Consider the following 25,785-nt stretch of genomic DNA (forward strand, 5'->3'; position numbering starts at 1 on the left):
ATTTCAACAGACATCAGGATTTTTTCAAAAAAGCAGAAAAAAAGTAAAATCCTCATTTTGATTATGTAAAAAGGCCATGCGTACTCTGCAAAAGATAGATAAATTTAGAGGGCTACAAAGTTTGGTGTTGACTAGCACTCTGCATAAATCCACTGATACGATTACCTGTGTTTGTGAAAGCTGAATGCTCTGGACCTGGGGAAGCAGAAAGTAAGCATTTGGGAGCTGCTTTGCAGACCCTTCTGTAGAGATTCTGCGAGTACCAATTCCAGATACCTGCGGGGGGGGGGAAAGGGGGGCAGGTTATTCCTTTGTTAGTTTTGAAACACATTTGCCATGATGCCAGAATACCTTTCCAAGGGACATTTATATTCTAGGACTCTAGCTATCCCATTATTATATTTAACGTTGTCTAAAAAAAAAAAAAGCAACAAAAGTTGCTGTATTTAAGCAGAATGTTCCTCACTGCAGCAAATCTTTTCACAAATAGTCACCTTTTCTGGTAAGGGACCATGTGTTTAATGGAATCCAGTAAGAATTAACCACAAAAATGGTCAAGTAGATCTTAGTACTTAAATCACGTCTTGCCACGTCTTCTCAAAGATGTCACAGGTATAACTTAAGATGAAGATTCCTTACTATTTGGGGAAACAACAACTAAAAGAAACCTCACTCTGTCTTCCTGGAGTCTTGATGTGAGTGGTGAGCTCCCTGAGAACTGGCCCCCAAGTACACCGTCCACGTTTCCTGATGAGAAATATTCCTGAGCCCAGCTGGGGAGGAGGTGAAGCCTCTAGAAATTTCCCCTCACAGGTCCCTCCCCCTGGACTGTTTGTGAGGTGGGGGCTGCGAGCTTTGAAAGCCTGTTAAATTGTATACTAGAAAACCGAGTGGTAGATTCCACCACTTGGCTCCGGTACACTTCAAAGGTCCTCACACTGGGAGTTCCAGCTCTGCACGGCCACCTGGGGTGCCATGTGAGGCATGAGATGGGGCAGCCTGGGGAGTTCGGCATCACTCATAGCCTTAGAGTACGAATGGCACAAGCTGGGTGGCAACATAGTCAGATATCTTTTTAAACTATCCAAATCCCTTCGTTAAGTCAACAACCAAACTACACGACAGAAGGAAGAAATCACTTACATGATAGGAAAGGACTCCGTACGAGGAGGTATTAATAAATAAAGAACTCTCGATGCTCCCTTCTTCAGTAGGTAAGAAAATAATTCTGAAGGAAGTCTTCCCCATTGCTGGAATTACCTGAAAGAGAGGAACCGAATGACCCTTTGGAACGGCCCCTTTGATGAATTAATTGCCTTTCACAGAGTTTCTTTTTGACAATTTCTGTGAACAGATGTTTGCATATTCTGCATGCTTGATTTATGAGTAGCAGGAATCCCTAAGAATCCCCCAACCCGATCAACAATCACAATCTAAGAGAATACTTCAAAGAACATAGCTTGGGCCCTGACTGGTGTGGCTCAGTGGGTGGGGCGTCATCCTGCAACAAAAAGCTGCCGGTCTGATTCCTGACCAGGACACATGCCTGGGGAGCAGGCCAGGTGTCTGGCTGGGGGCATGCGAGAAGCAACCCATCAACGTTTCTCTCCCTCTCTCCCTCCCCCTCCCTTCCCTGCTCTCTAAAAATACATAAATAAAATTAAAAAAAAAAAAAAAAAAAGAACATAGCTTGTAGCTTGGACTTATGGGAATATCATTGCCAAGTCCTTCCACTCCAGGTTGGGGTCACGTGCCTCACAGCTTTCCTTTTCCCTCCTCTTCCACCCCCACATGGTCCCCGTCTTTATCTAACACAGTTCCAGCTCCACTTAAATAAAGAGAACCACCAATGTACACGCTCACTGGCACTAAATAAAGGTCAAGGACAGCATTCATCTGGAGAGACAATTATAAACAAAATACTGGGCTCCCTCTTACGCCATTTCCTTAGTCACAGTATTTTTATACAAAGTGCATCAGGTAGACATAAGTAGGCAAAATAAGTAAGAAAAACCCACTGGGAATTGGGATCTTCATTAAAAGTTAAAGACCACTGAAATTAAAACTACTAGAAGCTAGGTTCTTGATCTCTGTGTAATGGTGCAAACTAGCTTATTAAGGAGCTCTTCCCTACCTCTCAGTTCTACATTTGAAAGAAGTCCTACCTATCTTAGTATGTTCACCAGGAGAAGCGATCACAACTGTAAACGTGTATTAGTTACTAGATTCTTTAACAGGGGTAGTCATTTCAAAACAAATAACATTAAGTTTCTTTAATGATAAAATGGCATACTAAATATGCATCCATTACTATCTAGTTTGGATTCTTAAACGTTTTTTTTTTCCCCCCAGGAAGATAACAAGCACCACCAAAATCATGACCATGAACAACTTAAAAAAAAAACAAAAAACAAATGCTAATGCAAACACACAGAAGGAAACAGTGTGGGTAGCAGAAAAAGGGGAGACAGGGAGCAGAAAGTCAAAACTTCAGGCCAAAGAAAGCACGAAAAGCTGGCGGCCGGCCACAGCATAGTTTCCAAGAGGACATCAACACTTACCCTGCAGTGAACGGGAGGCACATGAAAATGTCTAGCAGCTGTAAACACGGAGTTCACCACGACCTCGCTCTCCCTACTAGGGTTATAAGCGTAGAGAACCTTCGCTGCGGGGTGTCCCAGGAACCTAGGAGGGGAATTGGGGAGATAATACATTGTGTGGTTATCAATATAACCATCCAGCCATCCCTACATATACTTGAAACCCAAAAAGCTGTTGATGTTCATCACAACGTTCAAAGCAACAATTATCAAATCCTATTATGAATAAAGGATTTCATCCACGACAGTAAAAAAAAAAACTTTTCTTTCACAAGACTTATTATGCCAACCCACAGTAGCCCCCCGCTGGTTTTTGAGTTAGAAGCATTCAACCCATCTAGGCCTTCACACGCTTGAAAATACTTGTCTGACTTGGGACTCTAAATCAAATGAAAGTATGTTTAGTTATGAAACTGTACTCGTAGGAAAACCCAACTGTCTTAGGGTTTATTTCCTGAGTAATAAATTTAAAGAGGCTTTTGGGTGGGTGGGATGGATTTCAACTAGCAAGTCTTATAAAAGGAAAATGTAACTGGTTGCTAAAGACCATTCTTCTAAGAAAAATGAAAACTCTGCATCTCTTTCCAGCAGTGGTTCTTATCCATTTAAATATCATGAGTCCTTCAGAACACCCCGATGAAGGATGAAGGTCTGGCTCCTCCCTCCACAAACAGGCTCACACAAAAGTTCATACGTAATTCCAAAAGTGTCCATGGGTCTTGGAGAAAGAATCGCTGCTCTACAGCCAACACCCTGGCTGGGGAGGGTCTTCACGTGGACTTTCCCAGCCAGAGGGTGGCTCTGACAAAGGGACTGCTAGAGAAAAGGAGCTGGTGCCTGGCCCACCTGCCCGGAGCTCCCTCCATTGGTCCCTCCAGTCATTGCCCGCTGGTTCCTGGTTCCCCCCGCCCAAGGCCACAGTCACTCTAGTTCAGTTGGCTGCCATACATCAAGAGCCTGCACAAATTTCACTGAAGTCATTTCTCCAGTTTTCACGCTCTCAGTGGCAGAGACCTAAATATACAGTTTTCATTAGCAAGGCCCACAAATAAAATTATATCCTAAATTCAGCAAAAAAACTCATCTACACTATGCCTGTATTTCTCTGATTTTATTCTGATTTCTCTGACATTAGAAATGTGCGCTTTTCCAAAAATGAAGTGAAACTTGTTCTGCTTATACACAATGGGATTTTCGGTATATGGTATCATCCATCAAGGATTTCCTTGGGATTTTTCTTCTAGCTTTTTCTCCTACTTTCAATCACGGGTCTCAATTGAAGGTTTCATACGACCAATGTGTATTTTAAAAAATAACTCCTTTACAGCCAGTCACAAGTCAAGTATGCATCAGTGTGATTAAAACCTTGAATCTCCAGTGTTCTTAAATAACACAACTAAAACTTCTTCATACTATCATAAGCACAAAGGGTCACCTCGGAAAGTCCTGCATCAAAAGTACGGGGTTCACATTTGCCTCTTCTCTTAATTAAATTAAATACACAAGGGACTTCCCTGGGTTTAAGTAAATAGTAAGAATCACTAGCAAAGTTATTACTACTGACCCTCAAAGCCTTATATCCCATTCACATAATTGGAAGAGAAGGGTTTTTGTTTCGAAGGACACAGGTGTCTCCTGGAGGACTGTATCAGAAAACGTGCCCGCACAATCTCGGTGCTGCGACTGCTCCCACCAGAAACTCACCACAACAGACAGAGGATGCCGGCTGGCTGAAACCTGGTTACCCCTGTGCTATTTTTATCCTATTTTTTAATTCTATTTTTAAAAGTGTTATGAGGATAAGCATTTCCTTCACTAGTGACAGCTGGAAGATGCTCTATTAATTCAATACTACAAAAGAATGATTAAAATCTCTTACGAGTGACGAGCACTTTATATCTTAGGACCAGAAGAATATTAACCCTTAAAATAAACCCTGAGACGTAGGCGGAGGGCAACTGAGTAACATGATCCTGATTAGGCAACCTAGAGGGCAACCAAAGCTACAAAAAGGGATGAGGCTTGCCCAAGGTCAATGTCAAAATAACAACAGCAAAAGCTGAACTAGGGCAGGGAGGATATCAGAACTCTGGCTAAAGTCTTACCCTAATGCCTCTAAGTTATGCCATCTGTCAGATGTAAAGTCAAGTGGCTAATTTTTTAAGTGTTTGAATTTAGACTCTAATTTGTCCTGACTGAGATTTTAAAAACCTCAGTGAAAATAATTTATTCCCACATAGATCTTCCTTACAAGAAAAATAGCATGGTGTGTGCTGGCTTAGGAACCAGAAGTTTCATTCTATCAGTTCTAGTGAAATGACCATGGGCACCCTGCATTACCCCTCTGCAGTAAATGTATGACCACATTTTAGTTCGTGGTCAAATAGAGGCATTGGAAAATAACACACACACACACACACACACACACACACACACACACACACACAATACCTATCCTTCCAGGACTGATATAAGATTCAAACAACAACAGACAAGATTGTACTTGGAAAACTATAAAAGTACTACATAAATATAACTAAATCACCCAAAAGTGACTCGAGTCTAAAAATTAACAATCTTTCAAATGAAAGAATTTGAACATTTTTTTTCACCCATCAGGACCGGTAAGTGATAGACAGTACATAGCTAATTAATATGCGTAGCTAATACACACACGCAGCCACAGGCACTGGTGACAGGGTTTTTATATTCCTGAAGGGTGAATACATTGTGCACAGCAAGCATCCCACGACCTGGAACTGTTTATCCTAATCTAACTGTACTTACTATTCTCCTTCTCATTGTATCCACTGAACTGTACTTGGATGCTCTTTAAAGCAGATCCTACATTAAAATGTCTCTTTACAATAGAGACTTTCTTTCCATAAAAGCAAAGAGCTCTCCCAGATTTTGAAATCAGGTTTTATTATAAATTTAGTACCTATAATTTAGTTTCTTGACTTAAGAGTAAAAAACACAAAAATTCATAAGCAAAAAAGCAGGCAGCAGGAGTCTTGTAAAGTTAGCAATCTCCCTTCACGCTCTTACCCCTTCTCCCTTTTACGATATCTCCCTAGAAAGCTCAACCAGATACTTTAAGTTGAAATTTCCTTCTGCCTCACTACAGCTCTGGTCTTCCGATGATTGGAAGGAAATGCAAAGAAAGACCCAGTTGAATAGAGGAGGCCGAGTCTGGAGACCACCATTACTTCACCCCAGCGCTCTCCTAACACCATTCACATTACTTTTCTTGTAACTCAAAACAGCTCTGTGTAAAACAGAAGTGATGTTCCAGGCTGCTAAGGCAAGCAGAGCTTTTACACCTGAACCCTCTCTCACCTTCGGCCTTGAAACTCTACTAATTTGAAATTCCACCTACTCATCCCAGCAACATTCTGCATCCAGGCAGCTGAGCACTTTTAAGTTTCAAACCCTGTCACAGCCAGCAAGAGTCCTTAAGTTCCCCCCTTCCACAGGGCTTCACCCTTCTCTTCCTTAATTTCTTTGAGTTCCCAGATTAGTCCCTCAACTGCCACTCATCACGTTTCCTTCACCTCATGGTTCTTAACACGATGCACTGTAAGTATTTACAGCTTGCATGCTGTCTTCCCCACTTAACTCGTTTCCAAAGTCTTAATCATAATACTGATGTCTCTGTACAGTGTTATTTTGAATTCTGAAGCATTGTGAGCAGTGAAAATGAGTCAGAAAATGAATCTAATTAAAAGAATTCAGAAACTACCAATATTTAAGGTTTTTCCATTATAAAATAATGGGACTTGTTTTAGACGAACAAGAAATTAGTATTAACTTCCTATTAAATTCCAATCACTATAAGTTATTATAAAGTACATTTGTTAAAAAACTAAAGGGCTAAAACAATTCTTTATATTCCCCTTTGCACAAAAAATACTCCCTTTAACAATTCCCAGCATTAATTTCCCTTGCTGTTCTGAATATAGTTTTAAAGTATTTAACATCATACACATATAAAATATCCTGGAAGCAAATAATGCAAATAAATAACTTATTAAAGATTATAAAGAAAAGATACTTACTGAATTCCAAAATCTAGGACTGACGGCTGGAAATGTAAACCCTTTCCACTAAATAGTTTGTCTGAGAAGCTAAAAAAAGAAAAGAAAAGAGAGATTAACTTTTGTTGTAGTTTTGAAATCTGAATGCTAAGCTAAGGGGACACGCTTAGGCCAATGGCTCTCGTGAGATACAATTAGACCCCTTACAGATGAGCCTGAACCGGACTTCAAATGCTAAAGTAGGCCTATGAGAAAGCTAACATAATTCTGTAGTTGCAAAAAAAAATCTAAGGTACTTTTAGATTATGGTTAATAGAACTTCATATCTAACACAAAGTTCTGTGAGCATTCAGACAAAAATGGGGGGGGGATTTAATTTTTAATAGGCTGCATTTCTGGATGAATGCAGATGACATGACTATTTTCATAAGCCCAAATCCAAGAAATGACATTCAACTAAGGCGGGTGGGTGGAGGCTTGGGATGGGGGCGCGGTGTAGAGAAGGGAGCTCTGGCCTCTCTATCGGTTACACGACTTGTAACAGGGGAGGACGGGGCTGGTGGCCGGGGTTGCTCCTGAAGGCTGCATCTGGCACCAGATCAGTATTTTTTAGGGAAGCAACCACATAAAATCGCACATGGCCGATCACATTTTCAGTAGTTATTAAACATTATTATGATTTCATTTTCCTTTAGAGTCCAAAGCCACAAATTAACCTACCAAAAAGTGTATAAAGAGATCACATAAAAAAATATATAAGGTATAAACGATCTATAGGCATACTTAAAGATATAAAATACAAAATATATATAATATATCAAATACAAAATACAGGGTCTGGCAGAAGTAACGCCTGCTTGAGTGTGGTTGGTTGGGTAATAATATGGGTGTAATAATTTATAGTTTTAATTTGAACATTTCACCTAAAATGGTGTGTTTTGAGTGTGATATTGTTGCGTTACAGAATTCCATGCTCATGATCTTGGAATAATAAAGAGGCATTATTTGCGCCGGACCCTGTGTATGTGTATATGGGTATATATGTTATGTGTGTATGTACGAATGCATGTGTATATATGTAGCCATGTCATCCAAAAATATTTAACTGTGAAGAAGCTCCGAAATGTAACCCGTATGACTGTTTCCGAAGACTCAGGCAAGCTCGCCAAAATACAATCTTTCCATCCTCTCCGCCCACCAAGGAGCCCTCCACCGAGCACGGCCCAGAGGCTGGTCCAGGAGTGGACATCTGAGCTGCCAGCAGAAGCTTTGTGACCTTCCGCAAGTCCCTTCCCGTTTTCCTCGAAGGGGCAAACAGCACGGAAACCAGAGGAGCCCTTCAAAGTCCTCAACTCACAGGGAGAATCCTGGCCGCAGTGTTTTCTTCCTCCCTCCGTTTTCCTGCCTCTGTCTAAGCTTCCCTTCCTCCATCCTCTCCCTTGAGACTCCCTTTTCCTTTCTCTGTTATCTTCCATCGGTACCTCCTTTATTCTCTTACGTCAACCATATTAATTTTAAAGGTGACACCTCAAATCAACTGCCTAACTCCCGCCAACCTCCCCCTTACGTTGAGCTTGCTCAGAGAAGAGGTTTGCTATTTACTGGGCCCCCCTCAAACCTCAAAAGGCCAGGACTAACTCCATGACTTGCTTTAAAAAAAAGGGGGCCATAAACACACCCAGGAGCCTCCAGAATGTTTTCAAGAGTCACAGGAGGTTACGAACATGAAGAGGCTCCAGCAGCAGACGCAGCACGGCTACCCTAGTCCAGACCGACCGAGCTGGCCAGGGCTCAGCCTGCCAGAAGAGAAAGAAAGCAGGCAGCTTCACGGGCCAAACACTATCTTAAAAGAGTCAAGCTGCTGTGTCAGTAATAAGCAAAATGATTAACGACAGTCTCCTTCCTGCCTTGTGTCCCAAAAGTGCATTCTTCTTCAGATATCGCAGCCAACCTCTGGATCAGGAAGACTTGTAGGATTACATTCATTCACCCAAGATCACACCGCTGCTAAGAGGCAGAGTCAAAATTCCAGTGCAGCTCTGTCCGGGTCACAAACACGAATGCAGTCTGGCGTTCAGGTCTGCCCAAGGCAGACCCCCCCGGCTGGGTGAGGGCTTGGGCTTCAGAGTCCAGGCAAACCTGGATTCCAGGCCCAAGGCCATCAGCCTCCCATCCTGAGGGGGCCAGCCGTCAACTACCCTCAAGTTCCCCCTGTCTGTGAAGTGGAGATGACAACGGTATCTACACCTTGCAGTCCTCCCGAGTCTAATTTTAAAATGTGACCAAAATGCCTTTGCTTCGTGACTGGCAAACGATTAAATGCAATACATGCTAGATCGCATCACTAAGAGGACAATTCTCATCTAACAACAAAAGCAATGAGAACAGAGGGAGAAGCCAGTTGAGCTTGGAGTCCGAGCTGACTCTGGATTTGAAGGCCCCAAAGGGGGTAGGAGTAATCACACCTCTGAAAACAACAAAGGAATATAAACCTGGGCCATCTCATATCATAGCAGATTTTTAAATCCCACAATCAGGAAGTTTAACATACACAATGAAAATCAGACATCTAAAGTCCAAATTAAAGCAGTAAGGTAGAAAGAGCCAGAATGCCTCCAACTTAAAACCCACTCTCCCTCCCTCTCTCTCTCCCTCTCTCCCTCCCTCTCTTTCTCTCTCTCTCTTTCTCCAGTGGAGAAATAAAACTATGTCAATTTTTTTTTCCTAAAAAAACTAACCATCTTTCTCACTGGTTAGTTTCAACTTTGACTGTTCAGTTCAGAAACTGCATCAAGCGACAGGGAGACTTAACATCACTCAATAAATTTAAGAGTTGCGTCTCATAGGTGAAACCATTTCAGACGGAGGTAACACACACAGACACGTGCCCTCAAGTACCTGATAAAGACGGAAGGGGAAAAAAGCCGCAAACCGCCAAATTTTAGTCAACAGCAGACATCAGCAATTATCTTCAAGTGGCAACGCTAGCTATGAAATGGCAGTTTTAGAAGATGCCAAAGTTTTCATTTCTAAATTGACAGAGTCAAAGAAATGAATTAAGCTTCAAGGGCGATCGCAATAAATGATAACTTCCTCCCTTTTCCCCTTTCTCTCAAAAGTGGGCACAAACCATTGCACGTTCGGACCCCTTAATAACATGGATGCTTCTTTTATGTCAGAGGTCACTGGACCTCTTTCAGCCTTAGGGATCCCCTCATCTGGCATAAAATAAAAGCATGACTCTTGTAAAACTAAATTATAAATTTATGACAGATTTCGAATATGCATCCTTTCCCATCCACAAGATAACTATAAGAAAAAGTCCTTTATTAAAAGAGAAAAATAAAAGAGGGGCCATTTTGCTTCTCAAACAGGAGCTAGGCATTGGGGTGAGAACTAGGAGTGCAATGATCTGAGGTGAGTGGGCTCTTATTTACACGGACACCACCCCACATAGTCCCTGAGCCCTTATTCTTAAGACGCCCACCTTCCGTCCAGAGCAAAGCCTCCCCTCTGCAGCGGGACATGCGGACAAGGAAGCCCACAGTGTCACTGTAAAGGATAATCTTGGCCTTAAATCACCTAACATCCTTTTCTTTAATATTTTTCTCTTCTTTCATTTTTCTTTTCACTTTGGCCACCTTTTCTCCCCTGCATATAAAACAAACACAGTTCAAAAAGTGGCTGGTACAAGAGCAAAGAAATTTCAGTGGAAATGAGCAGCCCTTGGGTCAGGTCCCAGCTGTGTTATGAGCTCACAGGTGACAGACTTCAGTTTCCTCTTTTTGGCAAACTGACGGGGCTGGACCAGGGGACTTGGAGATCCTTAGAAAAATGGGGGGATGCCCAGACTCCTTATTCCCAGAAAAATTACATCTATTGACTGATATCAGACACACCCTTTAGAAACATTCGATCCAGTAACGGAGATCTGGAAATGAATTAATGATAACCAACTGTTCTGGCCATTCACAAATGTTACTTGACCAAGACGCATCATTTCAACACCATGCTCCACCTCTCCAAAATGAGCACCCAAATGGAAACAAATGAAGAAATTAATTAAATGGGACAACGAGCCCAGGGACTCCGGACCCACCCTGATAGCTCTGGGCAGCAACATAGTAAGTACAGCCTGGCTGTACTGGGGCCAGGGCCAGCTCCAGGAAGATTCTCCCCTTGAGGTTACAATCCAGGAAGCCGGACAAGGCTTGTCCAAGCTGGACAAGCAAAACTCAAAGAGCACGAGCGTTCAAAGAGAGAAAAGGAGAACCCTACCTAGAAAGAAGTCGGGGTAGACTTCAAAGCGGGAATGGTCCTCAGTGCACATCTACCATAAATGGAAACCAAACGGAGGGCACGTTCGGTGCGGCTAACGGCAAGAGGGAAGACGCACAGGCCACACTTGGAGCACCACCCGAGCGAGGAAACCACACTGGAGAGTCAGCCTGCCGTTGGCTCTGGGCTGCAGGGTGCAGAGCAAAAATCAAGGGGGCAAGTGTGAGCGGTGAGGAAAGGAGACAGCAGGGATGAGGGTGGCCCGAGGCAGCAGCGCAGCTAACAAACCAGGCTTCGATGGCCTAGAACGGCACACAGTAGGGACGTCGGGCACTTGCCTTCGAGTGCCATGAAACAACTCCTGTGCACCCTGGCTCTGTGTGGGCCCTTGCCCCTCAAGGCGCCGTAGCAGCGAGTCAGAAGTGGGGCTGCAGAAGCTGCTCCGAGCAGGTGAAAAACCACTTGGCCTTCCAAGAGGGATTTGAGAAACAATACTGACCACCTACAGGGCGGGTGGAACTGTCTTCCTAAACGGACTGGCTTTCATCTCTCTCTAGAAGGCCCGCCATGCACAGCTAGCTGCCTTTCAAATGTAAGCTCTTTCAATAGCTGGAGAAAGCAGCACGTGTTTAAAAAGGATTTTTTTAGGGCTATGAGAGTAATAAGGTTGCCTGCACAAGAGAAAAGGTTTGGCAGCCATTTCACACTCGGGCAGGTAGCAATTTGGACCACACATAACTAATGCTATTGTCTAAAGGTTTCAAGGAAAGACCCGCTGTGCTAACGAACCGGGCTGTTCTCAGAGTCAGGAGACTGCCTGCCCACTCAGGCCCCACTGCTGGGTAAGGCAGGGAGTCCTGCACCGTTCATCTCCTTGGACCCTGAGCAGGATGCAGCTATTCCGAGGACCCTGCTGATATTCCCAGGGACTGTGGAGGAATTTGGTACTTTTCTGTTGTGCAAGAAACCTGGAACTGACTCCCGCACAGATACAAGCAGCCCCAGCCCGGGGCAGCTGTTCCTGAAGCTCGCGCACTCCAGAGCAAAGCCTGCGGGTTCCCAGGAAGATCGGCACTGACTCTGCCTGAGGCCCCTCTGTGACCTGCTGGGGAGTCCTTGGCCTGGGGGCCTGAGCTGCTTGATTTACAAAACGAGTTCTATAACGACGTGAGTCATAAATTTCCACATCCTAATTGCAGTGCTACACGTTGTTTTCTGCATTCACTTTTCATTTAAAAAAAAATTCTTCTCCCCAAAAGCTTGAGAGGGAAAATATGAAATACTCAGGCACATCTACTCCAGCTGGAACCGCCATTCTTCCTGGTAGATGAACCGCTGGTAAAGAACCACTGAACAATGGAGGCAGACGCCAGTACTTTCCCCCATTGACTTTCCAGGGCGGGGGTGGGAGGAGTCATTTGGTAGAATGTGATTTTCCTAGTTTCTTTTCAGAAAGCCTCTGACTTCAAGGTCAAAGCAAAAAGGAAAGTCCTTGGAGCAATACCAGCAGTGATCTGTCGGAGGTGCTCTTGCCAACAGGATATCTGGGGTTTTAAGCCACCCTGGCATGTTCATGGCCAAGCCTTCCCAAGGCCAGGACAACAATCCTCCATGCAAGTCTGTCCCTTCAGTTGCTGGTGGCCTCCAAATTCACACCACCGATGGAGGAGGTGTCCCTTCTCTTGAAGACTAATCCCTTCCACCCCTTTCTGGGTGGGTCCTGGGCCGAGTCCAGGGCCTCATCCCCATCCTGCCCTCTCCAAAATCCCCACCATCTCCTTCCCTGCTCTGTCTTCCTCCTGCACTCCAAGAGACTCATGCCCCTCCCCCTTGAGAAAACCCCCCGGGCGTCCCCACCTGCTGCAAGCCCTTTTCTTCCCTTCATAGCCAAACTGTTGGCAAAAGCAACAAGGACAGCAAGTACATTCACTGAGCACGTACAGAATACCAATGCTGTATCCAGCCCTTTATTATCCCAAGTAATACTAAGGTGTGGATAGTAACATCATGCTATTTCCACACCCAAGGAAATGGACACTTAGCGTATTTGAACAACTCACTGAAGCCCCCTAGCCACTGGGCAGCGGAGTGGGAATCTGAGCCCCTACATGGCACTGCCCGCCACCCTCTGGCATCCTGCACCCTCACTCGACCAAGATGCTCTAGCTGAGGTCAGCAGGGAGCACGAACGGTGAACTCAAGGACCGAGCTCCTGAATCTCCCCACTGGCTACTCGCTCCTGAAGTGCCTCCCTGGTTTCCAGGAAATCCTGCCCAGTCTTCCTCCTTCCCTCTAGGGCTGCTGCTTCTCATCTCCTTGTCAATCTCCTCTGCGTCTCTCTGTCTCCTCATTTTTCCTCGATTCCCACCCTCTAGGGTCACTTATCATCCATTGGGTGATGCTTTCTATACAGACGTCTGTCACTTTTTCGGCTGGCCAGCAGCGAAGCTTCCTTACTACATTCATAGATTCCCCACTGCCGCCCCTTCTGGATTGTGAAAGGGCCACTTACTGGTTTTACTAGCCCTGCTGTAGCTAGGTACTGGCATTTGACTTAGACTTGGCCAGAGTCACGTGCCTGGGCAGGCACCAGGAGCTATGGGCACCAGGAGCTGCTGCCACCACGCAGGAAAGTAGAGAATGGCTCTGGGGGTGACCACAGCAGCTGGGCAGCGAAGTGACTGGCAGAGGAGCAGCGTCCTCAGCGGCCTTCTCCTGCGACATGTCTCGGCTGTGGTTCTAGCTGCTAAGTCTCCTTTTGGCTTGTTTGTTTTCTGAGCCTGGTGCTTAAGTCTTCCTAGAGATTCCGTAAGCTGCCCAACAGCTTTTCAATAAATTCCTTGTCTGCTTCAATCAGCCAGAGCTGGTTTCTGCGGTTTGACTGACTCATTTCCCAAGCCTATGTGTCTGTGGCCTGGACTCCTCGGCTGAGCCCCTGACTCACGTTTCCATGGGAGCCAGACGCCCTCCTGCTGCGGGTCCACAGGCGTGTCCAGATGGAATCGAAGCTGGAGCTCACCCCCTGCCCCGTCCCCTCGCCAGTGCACAGCTCTGTGATACCGTCTCGGTGAGGGATGGCCACCTGCCCAGCCGGGCAGCCCGGATGAGACCTGCCTGCCGTGCCTTCCTTCCCTCCGCGCGCCCGCGGAGGGCCGTCCGGGAATGTGACGCACTGGCACCACGCCACCCTCGCTCTGCGCTCCTCACAGGCTCGCTAGCAGAATCTTACATTCAGAAGGCACTGCATGTGCATCTTAGTTAGAGAATCTTACAATACATTATTACATTTACACACTTAAATGTGTCGTGGTTCGTGTGCTATAAAGGACTCCTGCAGGTAAGTGGCTAAGGGGCCTTACAAAAACGGACCGAAGAAAAGGCCAGTGATGAAGTGCCTGTTTCCTAAGTTCTGTCCCGACTTTCTCCTGTCTCCTTAGGGCTCCTCATCTATGGCTCAAAGATTTAACATCTTTCCCTAGACTCTACTCTATGTTAAAATAATTACATAGGATTTTTAAACCTGCAAAATACAAAATACATTGGTGCTGCCTTTCAGCTCAAGGACAACAAGTTCGCACGAAAAGGTAATTCAGTATTAGGCGTCTGCAGCAGTGATGCAGTTGGGCGGATGCTGGAGTTTGGCAGGAAGCCCAAAGCAGAAATTCCCACGGATGATAAGGGAATGGGGAGAGAGGGATGATGGACTCTTCCTCCTCGATCACAGGTAGACAGTGAAGGTTCGGGCAATCCTGTAGCTTTTTTTAGAAAACCAACTTTTGAGTTCCCGAAGTGTCCGCATGACTTCAGATATCAGTTCTCTGAACATGAACCGGCTCTTTTTGTAAAGCTCATCTCCAACCCTCTAAGCAAAGCAGTAGCTAAACTTACTCATCTCGTAAAGGCACCAGTGCCCGCTCCCACTGACATTCATCTCTCACACCACCTGCGGGAAGGGAGCATCACCGCCAAGGCAGTCTGACCCAGATCCGAAGAGGGATGGGAGGCGCCTCGCTCCCACAGTTCACAGTCTCACGTGCCGCGCAAGGTCTCAGAGCACAGGGCACAGGGAGAAGGCGGGGTGGCATGGGTCAGGAAGAGCGTCCTGCCGGAGCCACTGGAGCAGGACCCGGGAGGCTGGGCGGCCTGCCTCCCAGTGAAAATGGAGGCGAGTCCCAGGTGAGAGGGGAGACAAGAAGGCACACGGACTGCACCATGGTTGGTGGGAGAAAAGCCAAAGTACGGAAGGCGATTTCTGAGAGTTTCTTGGTACATTAAAAAAAATACTCCTATATATATCTTCATATCACAGAATAATAGTCTAATTCAAAATCACTAGTGAACGGAGTGATTCTGTAAAAATCCCAATGTGAGCACATGCATCAGAACAATCGTCGGGCAACGGCACAGAATATGGGCAACACGGTTGGGAAAACCTAATGAAAATATTCCAAGCTCTGCAACGGTCCCTGAAGGGCCAGCCTCAGGACCGCCTCAGCCCACAGCTTCGCTTCCCAGGGAGAACACGGCGAGGGGTAGCTTGGCTGGCGTGTGTATCAGGACGTTCCTGTTTCTCAGAAGACCTGGGCAATGCTATTCTACAAGCCCAGATCTTCTCCCTTTAAAGCACATACCCTCTGAGTGTAATTTTTAAAAAACAGGTACGTAGAAGTCCTTTTTCCTGGACGGTTCTGCTGGCCACCTAACACACTGATAGGCACCGCACGCCGGCCCATGGATGCACCTTACCGCGGCCGAGCTCGCCTCCGCGACACAACCCCACTGTCAGAGGGCTTGAAAGCTGGTTTTTCTCATGTGAAACCTGAGGAATACAGGCTCTGGAGAAACCGGTGTAAAATGTGTCCAGAAAAACACATACTCCTTAGCACAGGTCAGAGGGGCTAGGGGGGTTTCCTGGGGTGGGGAGAGAGGGGAGGTGGTACCTGAAAAATGTGTTACGTCAAAAGCAGTTTTCCCTTGAGAAACAATGCTCATGGTTTCATGGGCATTTCCAGGGTTCCATGACTGAGGTGGTTCTTTTTCTCTTAGTGTCCCTCTCCTTCCGTAACTGTTAGCTGGCCCATTTCCCAGGCTTCCTTGCAGCTGGGTATGGCCATGGGTCCAAGTTCCAGCAAATGGGATATGAGTTGAAGTACCATGTGGCAGCTTCCAGAAACCCTTTGGCCCTTGGCTCCCATGTGCTGCCACGAACACAGGTGCCCCCCGCCACACCCCAGGTCCCCGTCCCCAGGGGGTGTAGTGCTCCGGAGCGAGTGGGCCCACAAAGACTTCCTGCAGCCAGAGGCTGCCCAGCTCTAAACTCTCACAGGAGAGAGAAAACGTTATCTTATTTTTGTTTTTTTGTTTGTTTGTTTTTTGGAGGTGATATAATTTATTTAACAAATCCCCTATTTTTGAAGTCACTCTCTAATTAATTAAGATATTTTGATGTTTAAGCTGCATATCAGAACTTGCACATGGGTCCTGGCTGGTGTGGCTCAGTGGACTGAATGCCAGTCTGCAAACCAAAAGGTTGCTGGTTTGATTCCCATTCAGGGCACATGCCTGGGTTGCAGGCCAGGTCCCCAGTGGGGAGCACTCGAGAGGAAGCCACACACTGATTATCTCACTCCCTCTCTCCCTCCATTCCCCTCTGTCTAAAAATAAACAAAATCTTAAAAAAAGAGAACAACTTGCCTGTGGCTACTGGAATATGGTTGGGGGGTGCATTTTGTAAAGTATGTGATTGTCTAACCACTATGCTGTACACCTGAAACCAATACGAAATAATGTTGGGGGACAAGGGCTAACTTGTTTTAAACCACTTGTGTTTTGGAATTCTGTTACCTCGTGATTTAATTCTAATTGGAACAGCTGCTCACCCTTTTCAAACACAGAACCTGCCAGTGGCCACTGCTCCACAGAACGGACACTAGGCAAGTGGCCTGGGCTCCAGCTCCAGGCCCCAGCTCCGCTCGTCCCGGGGGAGGCAGGCCCTGGCAGCCCGCCTTTCATGTGGTTCAGAACCAGAGCTTCCCAATAAATCACAAGCTAAATGGCTAAAGTAATAAAAGTAACCTGAACATAACCCAAACCGGATGGTGAAACGAAGAAAATTCTAAGCAAAGAAAGGACAGTTCCTGCTGCCTTCCACTGGGAACAGTCAGTCACGGGCTGTGGTGGTGGCCTTTGGTGGCTTCGGTCACAGGCAGGTGTCAGCAAAGAAGTGCCACCCATGAACTGTTGCCTTTAAGACTAGACACACAGAAATGACCTCCTAATTCAGGACCTTTCATTCCCACATGCAGGGACAGGTCCCCACGCGGGAACATGCCAAGGCTGCTGTGAGACACTTCAGGGGACCCCGACTGAGGCAACAGCACCAGACGTACAAGAGGTGCTAGAAGGAACACACGGGCCATGTCCCCACCGGGCATTCTGGGAAGAGGAGGGGCCTTGCCGATCCGAACCCAACACACTTTACGCTGCAGTGAAGGAGAGGAATAAAAAGTACCCTACTCTTTTCTTTTCAAGATTGCTTGACACTTCCTCAGTTATTGGGAGACACCACCGCCTTCCCCTCATTTTGGGGCACACATCCTAAAACAGAAGCTGGCTGCCTCCCTGATCTGCTTTGTCCTTTGACACCACGTCACACAGCAGAGCGCGTGCAAAACCCGAAGAGAAAAACTGGGGGAAGACAGTGTCCTGGTTCCTAGTCAGTGTTGGGAAAGGGGAATAAGGGGGTTAAAACAGCAGAAACACGTGCTAAGGTGCCAGGGCCTACTCACCAAGGCGAGCGAGCTGGAGAGATTAGTACAAGAGATAATCTAATGTTCTTGTGATCAGAATTTCAGCTCCCACTGCCTTAACATTCAAGCAACACCCCGATTTCACTGAGTCCCCTGGGAGGACTCAAGGAAATCTGTTTGCAAAAAGCTTTGCAAATTGCCCAGCAGTGTGTTTCCTGGGCAAGGGGAGCCAGCCTCGGTTCCAAGGGGAGCAGAAAAGCAAAACTGTTTCCTGCTGAGTCCCATGGGCTCCTCAGAATCTACAGAAACAAATCAGTCTACACCAAGGCTGAAAGGTGTGTTTCAGAAGTTCTTGCACAGCCTGCAATCTCATTCAAGGCACTGACAGCTCCAGGTGGCACCCCCCCCACCCCGCCCCCCCAACAGCCAAGTAGCAGGAGCCTCCCTCTCGATTCAGCCCAGGGAGTTTAATTGTTCCTAATTATACAGACGCCACTCATATGCAAATAGTGCATGAAGGGTTTTCCTTTTAAATTGTAATTTTTCTTTCAGACTCTTGAGGCACTGAAGTGTTGTTGCTGAAGATGTCACTGAAGAAAGAATGGCCTCCCGGTCACTGGGGTAGGAGAGAGGCCCCTCTTCCCTGGCCCGCCCTGCCTTTGTCCTGCCTGGCAGGTTGTCACGCCCCCACTGCCAGGCCGGCCCCAGCTTAGCCGGTCTCCAACACCTTTGCCTCCTGTCCAGCCCTCTCCATCTCCAGACAAAGCACAGTATGGACCTGGCAGCAGAGGAGGGGAGAGCAAAGATCTGCTGGCTGAAATGCTGTTTTCTCCATTCAAATCCCTGTATCAATGAACACCAACTCCAAAAATAGAACAGCGTGCTGATAAAAATTGTTTTGAAGATAATAATAGCAACGTAGGGGAAAAAGCTAACATGTGCAACATGATTACAACCAAAAGATATCCAGAGGAAGATGAGAAGGCAATTAGCAGAATATTCAACACGGCAGTGTTAGGATGAGTGGGACATGGGCACCATTTCCCTTTCCCCCAGTTTTCCAAAATTGTTTTAAGGAAGAAAGAAGGAAGGAAGGAAGGAAAGTCAGTTTTATAAACCAATGTCAGGTAAGCTATTTTTTATTCACCCTAAAATAAAAGTCAAGTCTAGTTGTGTCAAGGGTATGAATTAGAGTGACTTACTAAATCACAAATGCTGTAATTGTTAATAAAATTCAGAGACGACTAAGAAATTAAAAAAGAGAGCATACTGAACCTGTTGAGAGAAATACGGTATTGAATCAGACACTGAAACATCGTGGAGCAGACTGAGCTAGGGCCTTGAGAAGAGACCCAGTTTGCTAAGCCTTGGCTAGGCAGCATCCAGGCCTGGGTCTGGTTCAAATCCTGGGACTGACCGTCTGAATCAGCAACACCAGTCATTGCAACCTGCCTGAGATGGCTGTTCTGGTCCCACTGCTTGAATGAGTGGATCCGCAATCCCAGAATGAAGACCAAAACCTACAGTATTTATAAACACCAGTTACACAAAAGTAGAGGCGAGCTGAGCTGAGGCCTGGCACCTGACCCTCAGCCTCACTTCCGTAGCTGCATCCCTGGTTCAGGCGCCAATGGGGAGCAGATGTGTACCCCACGTCTAGTCTCCCCGCTGGAGAGGGGCAAATGTGGCCCACGTGGGGCTAAGAGATCTGAGAGATGGAGAGAGAATCACTGAACTCACCTATTCCTAAAGCCAACCACCTTCCTTCTTCCGGGTCATAAGAGCTAATAAATTCCTTTTAATGCTCAAGCTGAATGGTTGAACTCTATCACTTGAAGCTGAAAATGTCCCAACTAGTAGTTAGATGAGCCCAGTTACTCAAATATAATTCATGAGGTTGGGTCCAGGAGAGCAGGAACATTAAAATACATTTTATGACTAATTGTGAAAACAAAAGCTTTCTGAGAAAATAAGATGATTCTACAAAAGGCCAAAGACAATCTGCATCCCCCACCAAAAACAGGGTGGGAGAGGTGTGGGAGACAAGTACAAACTACCTCTTCTTCATAAAAGAACCAACAGCTTGCTTTAGGAGAGACAGACATGTTCTCACATTCGATTATGGTGATGGCGGCGCAACCCTGCAGATACAGTGAGGACGACGCCGGCCTCCAACCTCAAGCGTGCTGCCAGGATCCAATGCAGGAAAGGGAAGAGGACGCCCTCTCTGCCTCTTCTCAAACGTGCACCCAGGCGATCCCCCTCCCAGCTCATTTCCTTTCCGCGCACACAGACGCCGCTTCTGCACAGTGAAAATGCCATCTGCAGATGCCTTTGATTAGGGCCGGCCACATTTCCCATCATTATGCAGCACTTTGTAAGCTGCAGTTAATTCCTGCCCATTATCCAAGTGCAAGATCAATCTGCTTCATTTCGGGCAGCCTGGCAGCTGCGGAGGAAGAACGGCGCTGCCCTTCCGAGGAGGTTCATTTGACATGTAACCCCTGCTGCTTCAAGGACTCGACTCCTCCTCAAGGGCTAATCAATTTCAATCGAGCAGGCACGAGGAGCGGCGAGAGCAAGGCGGCTTCCTTCTTCCTCTGCAAGCCTGTACCTTCAAAAGCCGGCCTGAGAAGAGAAAGGGAAGGGCAGGCACCGAGACCAGTTTCTTTTTGAGGAGGATTAGCGGCGGGGGGAGGATGAAGAAATCAAATAAGAGCAGACCAAGTGCTTTCACCAAGCCATGCGCCGCTATCAGTACCACCATCACCTTGTTAATCTTCACGGATGTGGGAGCCTTGACCCTTAAGCCACCTAGCCGCCAGAGCTCGGTGACCTCCAGCTACTGAACCACTCTGAATTCGCCTGTTCTCCAAAGAGTCCCTTGACCTCTCCTGGAGGAGGCACTTCCCTATTTTAAATAGCTTCCATTGTGGTTTTCCTTTAACTATAAACACAGATAAGAAAACACTAACAGTACTTGCTACAGTGAAATGGGGTATTACATTGCCCAGTGCCATACTTACTCAACGAACTACTGTAATAAAGTATTCAGTGAACTTTTTAACTCTCATTACAAACAACTCCATTTTTGTTGAGTATTCAGTGATACTTTCGAAATATATTTCTTTCCTCTAGTAATAACAGGAGAGGGAAGTCCTGTACCCCCCACGCTAGAAAGACTGCCACACATTCTGGCAGCAGCTTCAGAATGAATCCCTTCAAATTCAAGAAAAGGTAAATCCCCCCGCAGGGGAATCTTTACAATGTTAGCTCCTAAACATTTCCTCCCTTAAAAAAGAAAAATCATGAGCCCCAGCTCAGGGGGTCAAGAAATCTGGACCACTGGTACCCAATTTGGCATCTCTCAGAGGTAACCAGGGGCAGCTTTCGAAAGAAAATATGGACCCCAGGACTCAACTAGTTCTCTGGGTGTAGAGCCTGGAAGTCTGGATTTGGGGAACAGCCCCCCTAGGGAATTCCACTGTCCCTGCACCCGCTGGAAAGCAGGAGGAGTGTGCGCGTTTGGGAGCCACAGGCCCATTTGTCCATCTATCTGCCACTCATGCCGGGACCCTTCCAGTGATGCCTCTGTTTCTAATGCAGCTCATTTCCCTACAAAATTCTCCCGACTCATGGAGAGCCAGGTTGCAGGAAACAAGCTAGCTATTTTAAGCAGAAAGGGGGTGTTTAGACAGGGTATTTGGTACTTACGTGATTGTTGAAAGGGTCAAGGAAGCAGGCTGCATGCTGGGCTCCCAGGAAGGACTCCCAAACAACAGGAAACTGGCCCCCAAGGGTGCTGGTGCCTCTGGCACCTGGGGAAGGTGGAGCACCTCAGGGAGCTACCCTGGAACCACTGAGTCAGGAATATCCTGCCGGCTGTGGCCCCAGGACCTGGGAGCAGCATCTGCCACCATCCTTGGTCCTAAACCGATGTGCACTAAGTCAAATCACGGGGAGAATTGCTCACCTTCTGCTACACTCCAGAGGCTGATCTTAATGGTAATTCCATGTGTTTCTGGTGCTACTGCACTGGCCAGTAGTCACCAGAACTGAGTCCAGCATGCCAGCCTACCCCGAACAGAGGACCCCAGCAGTAACACAGACCAATACATCACTCGCTTTCAAGCAGTTTCTAACTCCCCCAAGTCTCTCACCTGCCTGGCTTCCTCTGCCCTTTTTCTCTCCATAGCCCCTTCCTGTGGGGACAACTGCTAATCCAAATCCCAGTAGGGTGTCTAATGGCACCTTCTGAATTTCTTCTTCTCCTCCCATTTGCCTTGCAGTGCAGCCTGTCTAGTGTATGTTTGTTTGTTTGTTTGTTTGTTTTAGGCTCCTGATTTTTATCATCCAATAAACTGGCTGTTTGCCCCCAAATCTTGTCATTCACCAAGTTAATGACACTTGAACTAAACAGATAGGAGTAATACAAAATATACTAACACCACCTTCACTGGAAAATTCTAATCATCACAGCAAGATCTGCCCAAAAGCAACCAGCATTTTTGACACAGCATTTTATGGACCAGAAGTCCAACACAGCATTAGATGCTATGAATGCATAAAAGCATCTGACAAGCAGCAGAGACCTAGGAAAAAAGAACAGTAGAGACAGCAAGAATTTTAGATGCTGCAAACAGAATATTTGACACCAATATAAACTATAAGCTACTCAAATTTGAAAGGATAGCTGTCCTTTTTTTAAAAGCATGCATGAGTCTTGTACAGGAACATATGGTGACGTCTTGTGTAACAGCCCACAGAGCCCATTTTTTGCAATCAGATCTTACTTAATACAATACACTGTGTGACTTCAAAACACGGGCATATGTCAAATACGGAAAATCTCCCACCGTCACCTGGACAGGGTGGGGAGTGAAGGGAGATCTTTACAGCAAACAAAGCCATTTCCAACGCAGGGAGTCGGGCCTGGGAATACAGCACAGGTGTGATCAAAACGAGGTATGTGGACCCTTGATTTCTGAATGTATTTTCCCCTGTGAATAAACTACTTTTATTTCTAGATTTAACTCGGTGTCATATCTGTGCTTGCATTAGGGTCCCCACCCCCACCCCGAGGATTCAGCTTTCTCTTCCCTCGGGTTTTTCACCTTTTGCAACCCACTCCCTCCAAAGCAGCACCACCTGTTTCTAAATAAGGTGTCCACACAGACTTCTTACTTTACATATTCACTTTTAGCTGGAAGAGGAACCCAAAAAAGCTTGCTAATTTGTTTTAAGTGGAAACTTTTTACTTTCTTTTGTAAAAGGACCCCACCTCGCCTGCCACACGTTAGAAGCACGCTGTGTGCAGTTACCTAAAATAGAAAATTCAGAATAATCAATCATTTCTTTTACCACTGCAATTACAACCAAGTCTATGTGGAACAGAACATTTCCATCATCTGGAGATGAAAGTCAAATGTTCACAGACACCAGACAAAGTGTCATTTCCCATAAACATCGAGATCAAATTAATCACAAGATATCCTGGCAATCACCAACGATCCTGGGACAGAGGAGACCACAAGGGGACTCGGGAGCCCTCTGGATGGCGACGGAAGGACCTTTTTCATCTCAAAGGACCTCACCTCCTTACCCAGAGGATGGAGCCCTCCCAGACCAATTCCCAGTTGCCCTGGGTACAGAAAGGGAGCAACACTGCAAGGCCCGGTGTGACCTACAATGTATCAGGTAAGCACACACTGGCTGCATGTTTCTCTTGAGTTTCAAAGTCTGCCTTGTCTCCCTCCCACACTCTCCAAGGGAGGGGCTGGCTCCCCGACCCCAGCCAAATCCCCTGCTCCCCATACTATTTCCTAGTCTAGGAAACTCTACAACTGAGGTATACCTTGGAACTGCTCTACTTGATACAGCAACTTTGTTGAAAACACATTATGAGACAGGCCTGGGAAGGGAACCTACAAGAGACAAGACCAGGGTTTTCAGGGAAGCAGGAAGAACATAGGAGGAAATGCAAGTGAGAAAGTTATCTCCTCCATTAAGTTCTAAAGTAATCCTTTTTCTCCTCGACTTGCTTTCAAACTGACACTTGTCCTCACCTTGTTTTTAGTTATTTTGTTGCTTTTAAACCTAAAGGTTTTCCCCTAAGTTTCCACAGGTGAATGTGTTCGTTTGCATTTCTGCCAGCAGACTGTACACTCTGTTTTAAAACCAGTCATCTTCTTCCAGTATTTTAAAACATACCACAATTTTCCCCAGTCACTGGAAAAGAATATAGTAAATATAAAACTTATGTTTTTCGACCCACACAAATCTATCAACACCAACTGCTAGGAGCTCAAACGCAGCCTTACCCTGTTCTGTTTTCATATACTGGGGTTCTCCCTATCAATAAATTTCCATTTTTACAACTCGATAACCCACTCTTTGAAGAAGCAAGCTGTAACCTGTTTTATGTCATCTGATGCTAAAATCTAGAAGTAAGTTGAAGCTACACTATTTCACCACACCTACCCACCCTGCTCTCCATTTCAGAGACCAGAGAACTCAGCGAGTGACAGCTGGTGCAGGGTCTAGCCAGCGATGTCTTTCAGCATGCCAAGGAAACCCGGCGCAGACCAAGGGTAGAAAGCAGCTGCTTATGATAATGGTATGGCTCTCTAGTGCTCTAAAAACACACAGGAAGAAAAAAATCAAAGGAGCCTATAAAAAGATGGAACCAAAAGGTGAAACTGAAGGGAAACGAATTCGAGGTGGTCAACAAAGGCAGGAAAAACAAGCATGCGCACAGTGAACGGACGCCTGTCAAATGCTTGGACAGGGTGCCCTTGAGCACACTCAGCATCGTGAAGCACAAAGCACCATCCAAACAGGGCGGTCTTGGAAAAGGGGCCGTCTGATGAGGTCTCGTGCACAGGGACACCACCCCCCAGCATGCTTCTAGAAACATAACACGCAAAGTCAATCCTGTTTTCCCACGGCAACTACTTTGAAGTAGAAAGGTTACGTCCTGGCCAAAAGCACCAAATAAATCACAGCAACGACAAGGTTGCACAGAATCTACGACATAGCTACCAACCCTCTAAATAATTTAGAGGCATAAAACAAGCCATAACATTGGAACTGGATGTAAGATGTGACCTTACAGACCACAGGGTCTAAATCTCGTCTCCAGGCCAGGAAACCCAGAGGATGACTTGTCCAAGGTCAGGGATCTAGTTAGAAGCCAACAGAGAAACAGATTCAGGACTCCTAACCAAACAGTCCATGACTTATTAGACAAAAGTCCCTTAAAACAGACAAAAAGCAGCATACTCTGTTATTATAGAAGCTGCCTCCAAAATAAGACATACAGAAAGCAAATTTGAAACATCCATATAACACATTTTACCTGCAAACAGGATCAGCCATTAAAAATTCTATATGGGTGCTTGTTATCAGCCACCCCTTTTCTTTGGGGCCTTTTTAAAAATGTCCAAAGCACTGTGGGAGAAGACTTGGACAGCCTCCTCCCGGGTCGCCGGGACCTGCGTGTGACCGAGGCAGGTGCACCTGGGCCCCTGCCAGGTCCATGAGCACTAGAAAGGAATCCTCAGGGTGCAAAGCTTTCAGAAGGACCATCTAGTGCAGCCAGTGGCCAAACTCCCGCCAACTTTTTGCAGGAGAGACGGCAAAAGTCAAACAGAAGTGGCAGGTGGGAGACGGAAAGATAGCCTGGCATACCCACGGTGCGATGGGCTAGTAAAACAGTCTCAGGATGGGAAGGGATGGGATGACGACTTCCACCCTGTTGGTGCTTTTATGAAGGACCGAATCTGGCTGCAACTGACAGGACTTTTGTAAGGGGGAATGTAAGGACAAAACTGTGCCCTGAGCGAAGGGCAGGGCTGATCCACTGACTGTCTACAGCCTCTTCTGAGTGGGTGGGTCCTTGGGTATCACCCCGAGCGTGGCCTGGAAAACAATGAAAATGTTCCATAGAATCCGTAAAGCCTGACTGCGGGGAGGAGGGTGAAAGCTTCTTGTCTGGGTGTGGCCCTGATCTGGGCTTAACTTTTCATTCTCTTGGAATACTAGCTCGCTGCAGGCCTTTTCCCACAGTCCCATCAATAACGTTATGTTCGTTCTCAGCCACTAGGAAACTGGGGCTAATGT

The 25,785-nt window shown here is 46.3% G+C and overlaps 1 protein-coding gene across 2 annotated transcripts in view; it reads right to left on the reverse strand.

Moving 5' to 3' along the window:
- The window catches only part of TMEM131L (transmembrane 131 like), a 139,266-nt gene that overhangs the window by 64,878 nt on the left and 48,603 nt on the right, over window positions 1–25,785 (reverse strand). For both annotated transcript variants that reach the window (XM_045831653.1, XM_045831652.1), the window contains exons 4-7: window positions 6,659–6,727; window positions 2,562–2,685; window positions 1,144–1,260; window positions 166–276 (exon numbers count right to left, since the gene is read on the reverse strand). In XM_045831653.1, coding sequence (XP_045687609.1) covers window positions 166–276; window positions 1,144–1,260; window positions 2,562–2,685; window positions 6,659–6,727 — 421 coding nt within the window. The remainder of the gene's footprint in view (window positions 1–165; window positions 277–1,143; window positions 1,261–2,561; window positions 2,686–6,658; window positions 6,728–25,785) is intronic.

The sequence above is a fragment of the Phyllostomus hastatus genome, unplaced genomic scaffold (assembly GCF_019186645.2).
Source record: "Phyllostomus hastatus isolate PE091 unplaced genomic scaffold, TTU_PhHast_1.1 phas_contig_159, whole genome shotgun sequence".
Lineage (NCBI taxonomy): Eukaryota > Metazoa > Chordata > Mammalia > Chiroptera > Phyllostomidae > Phyllostomus > Phyllostomus hastatus.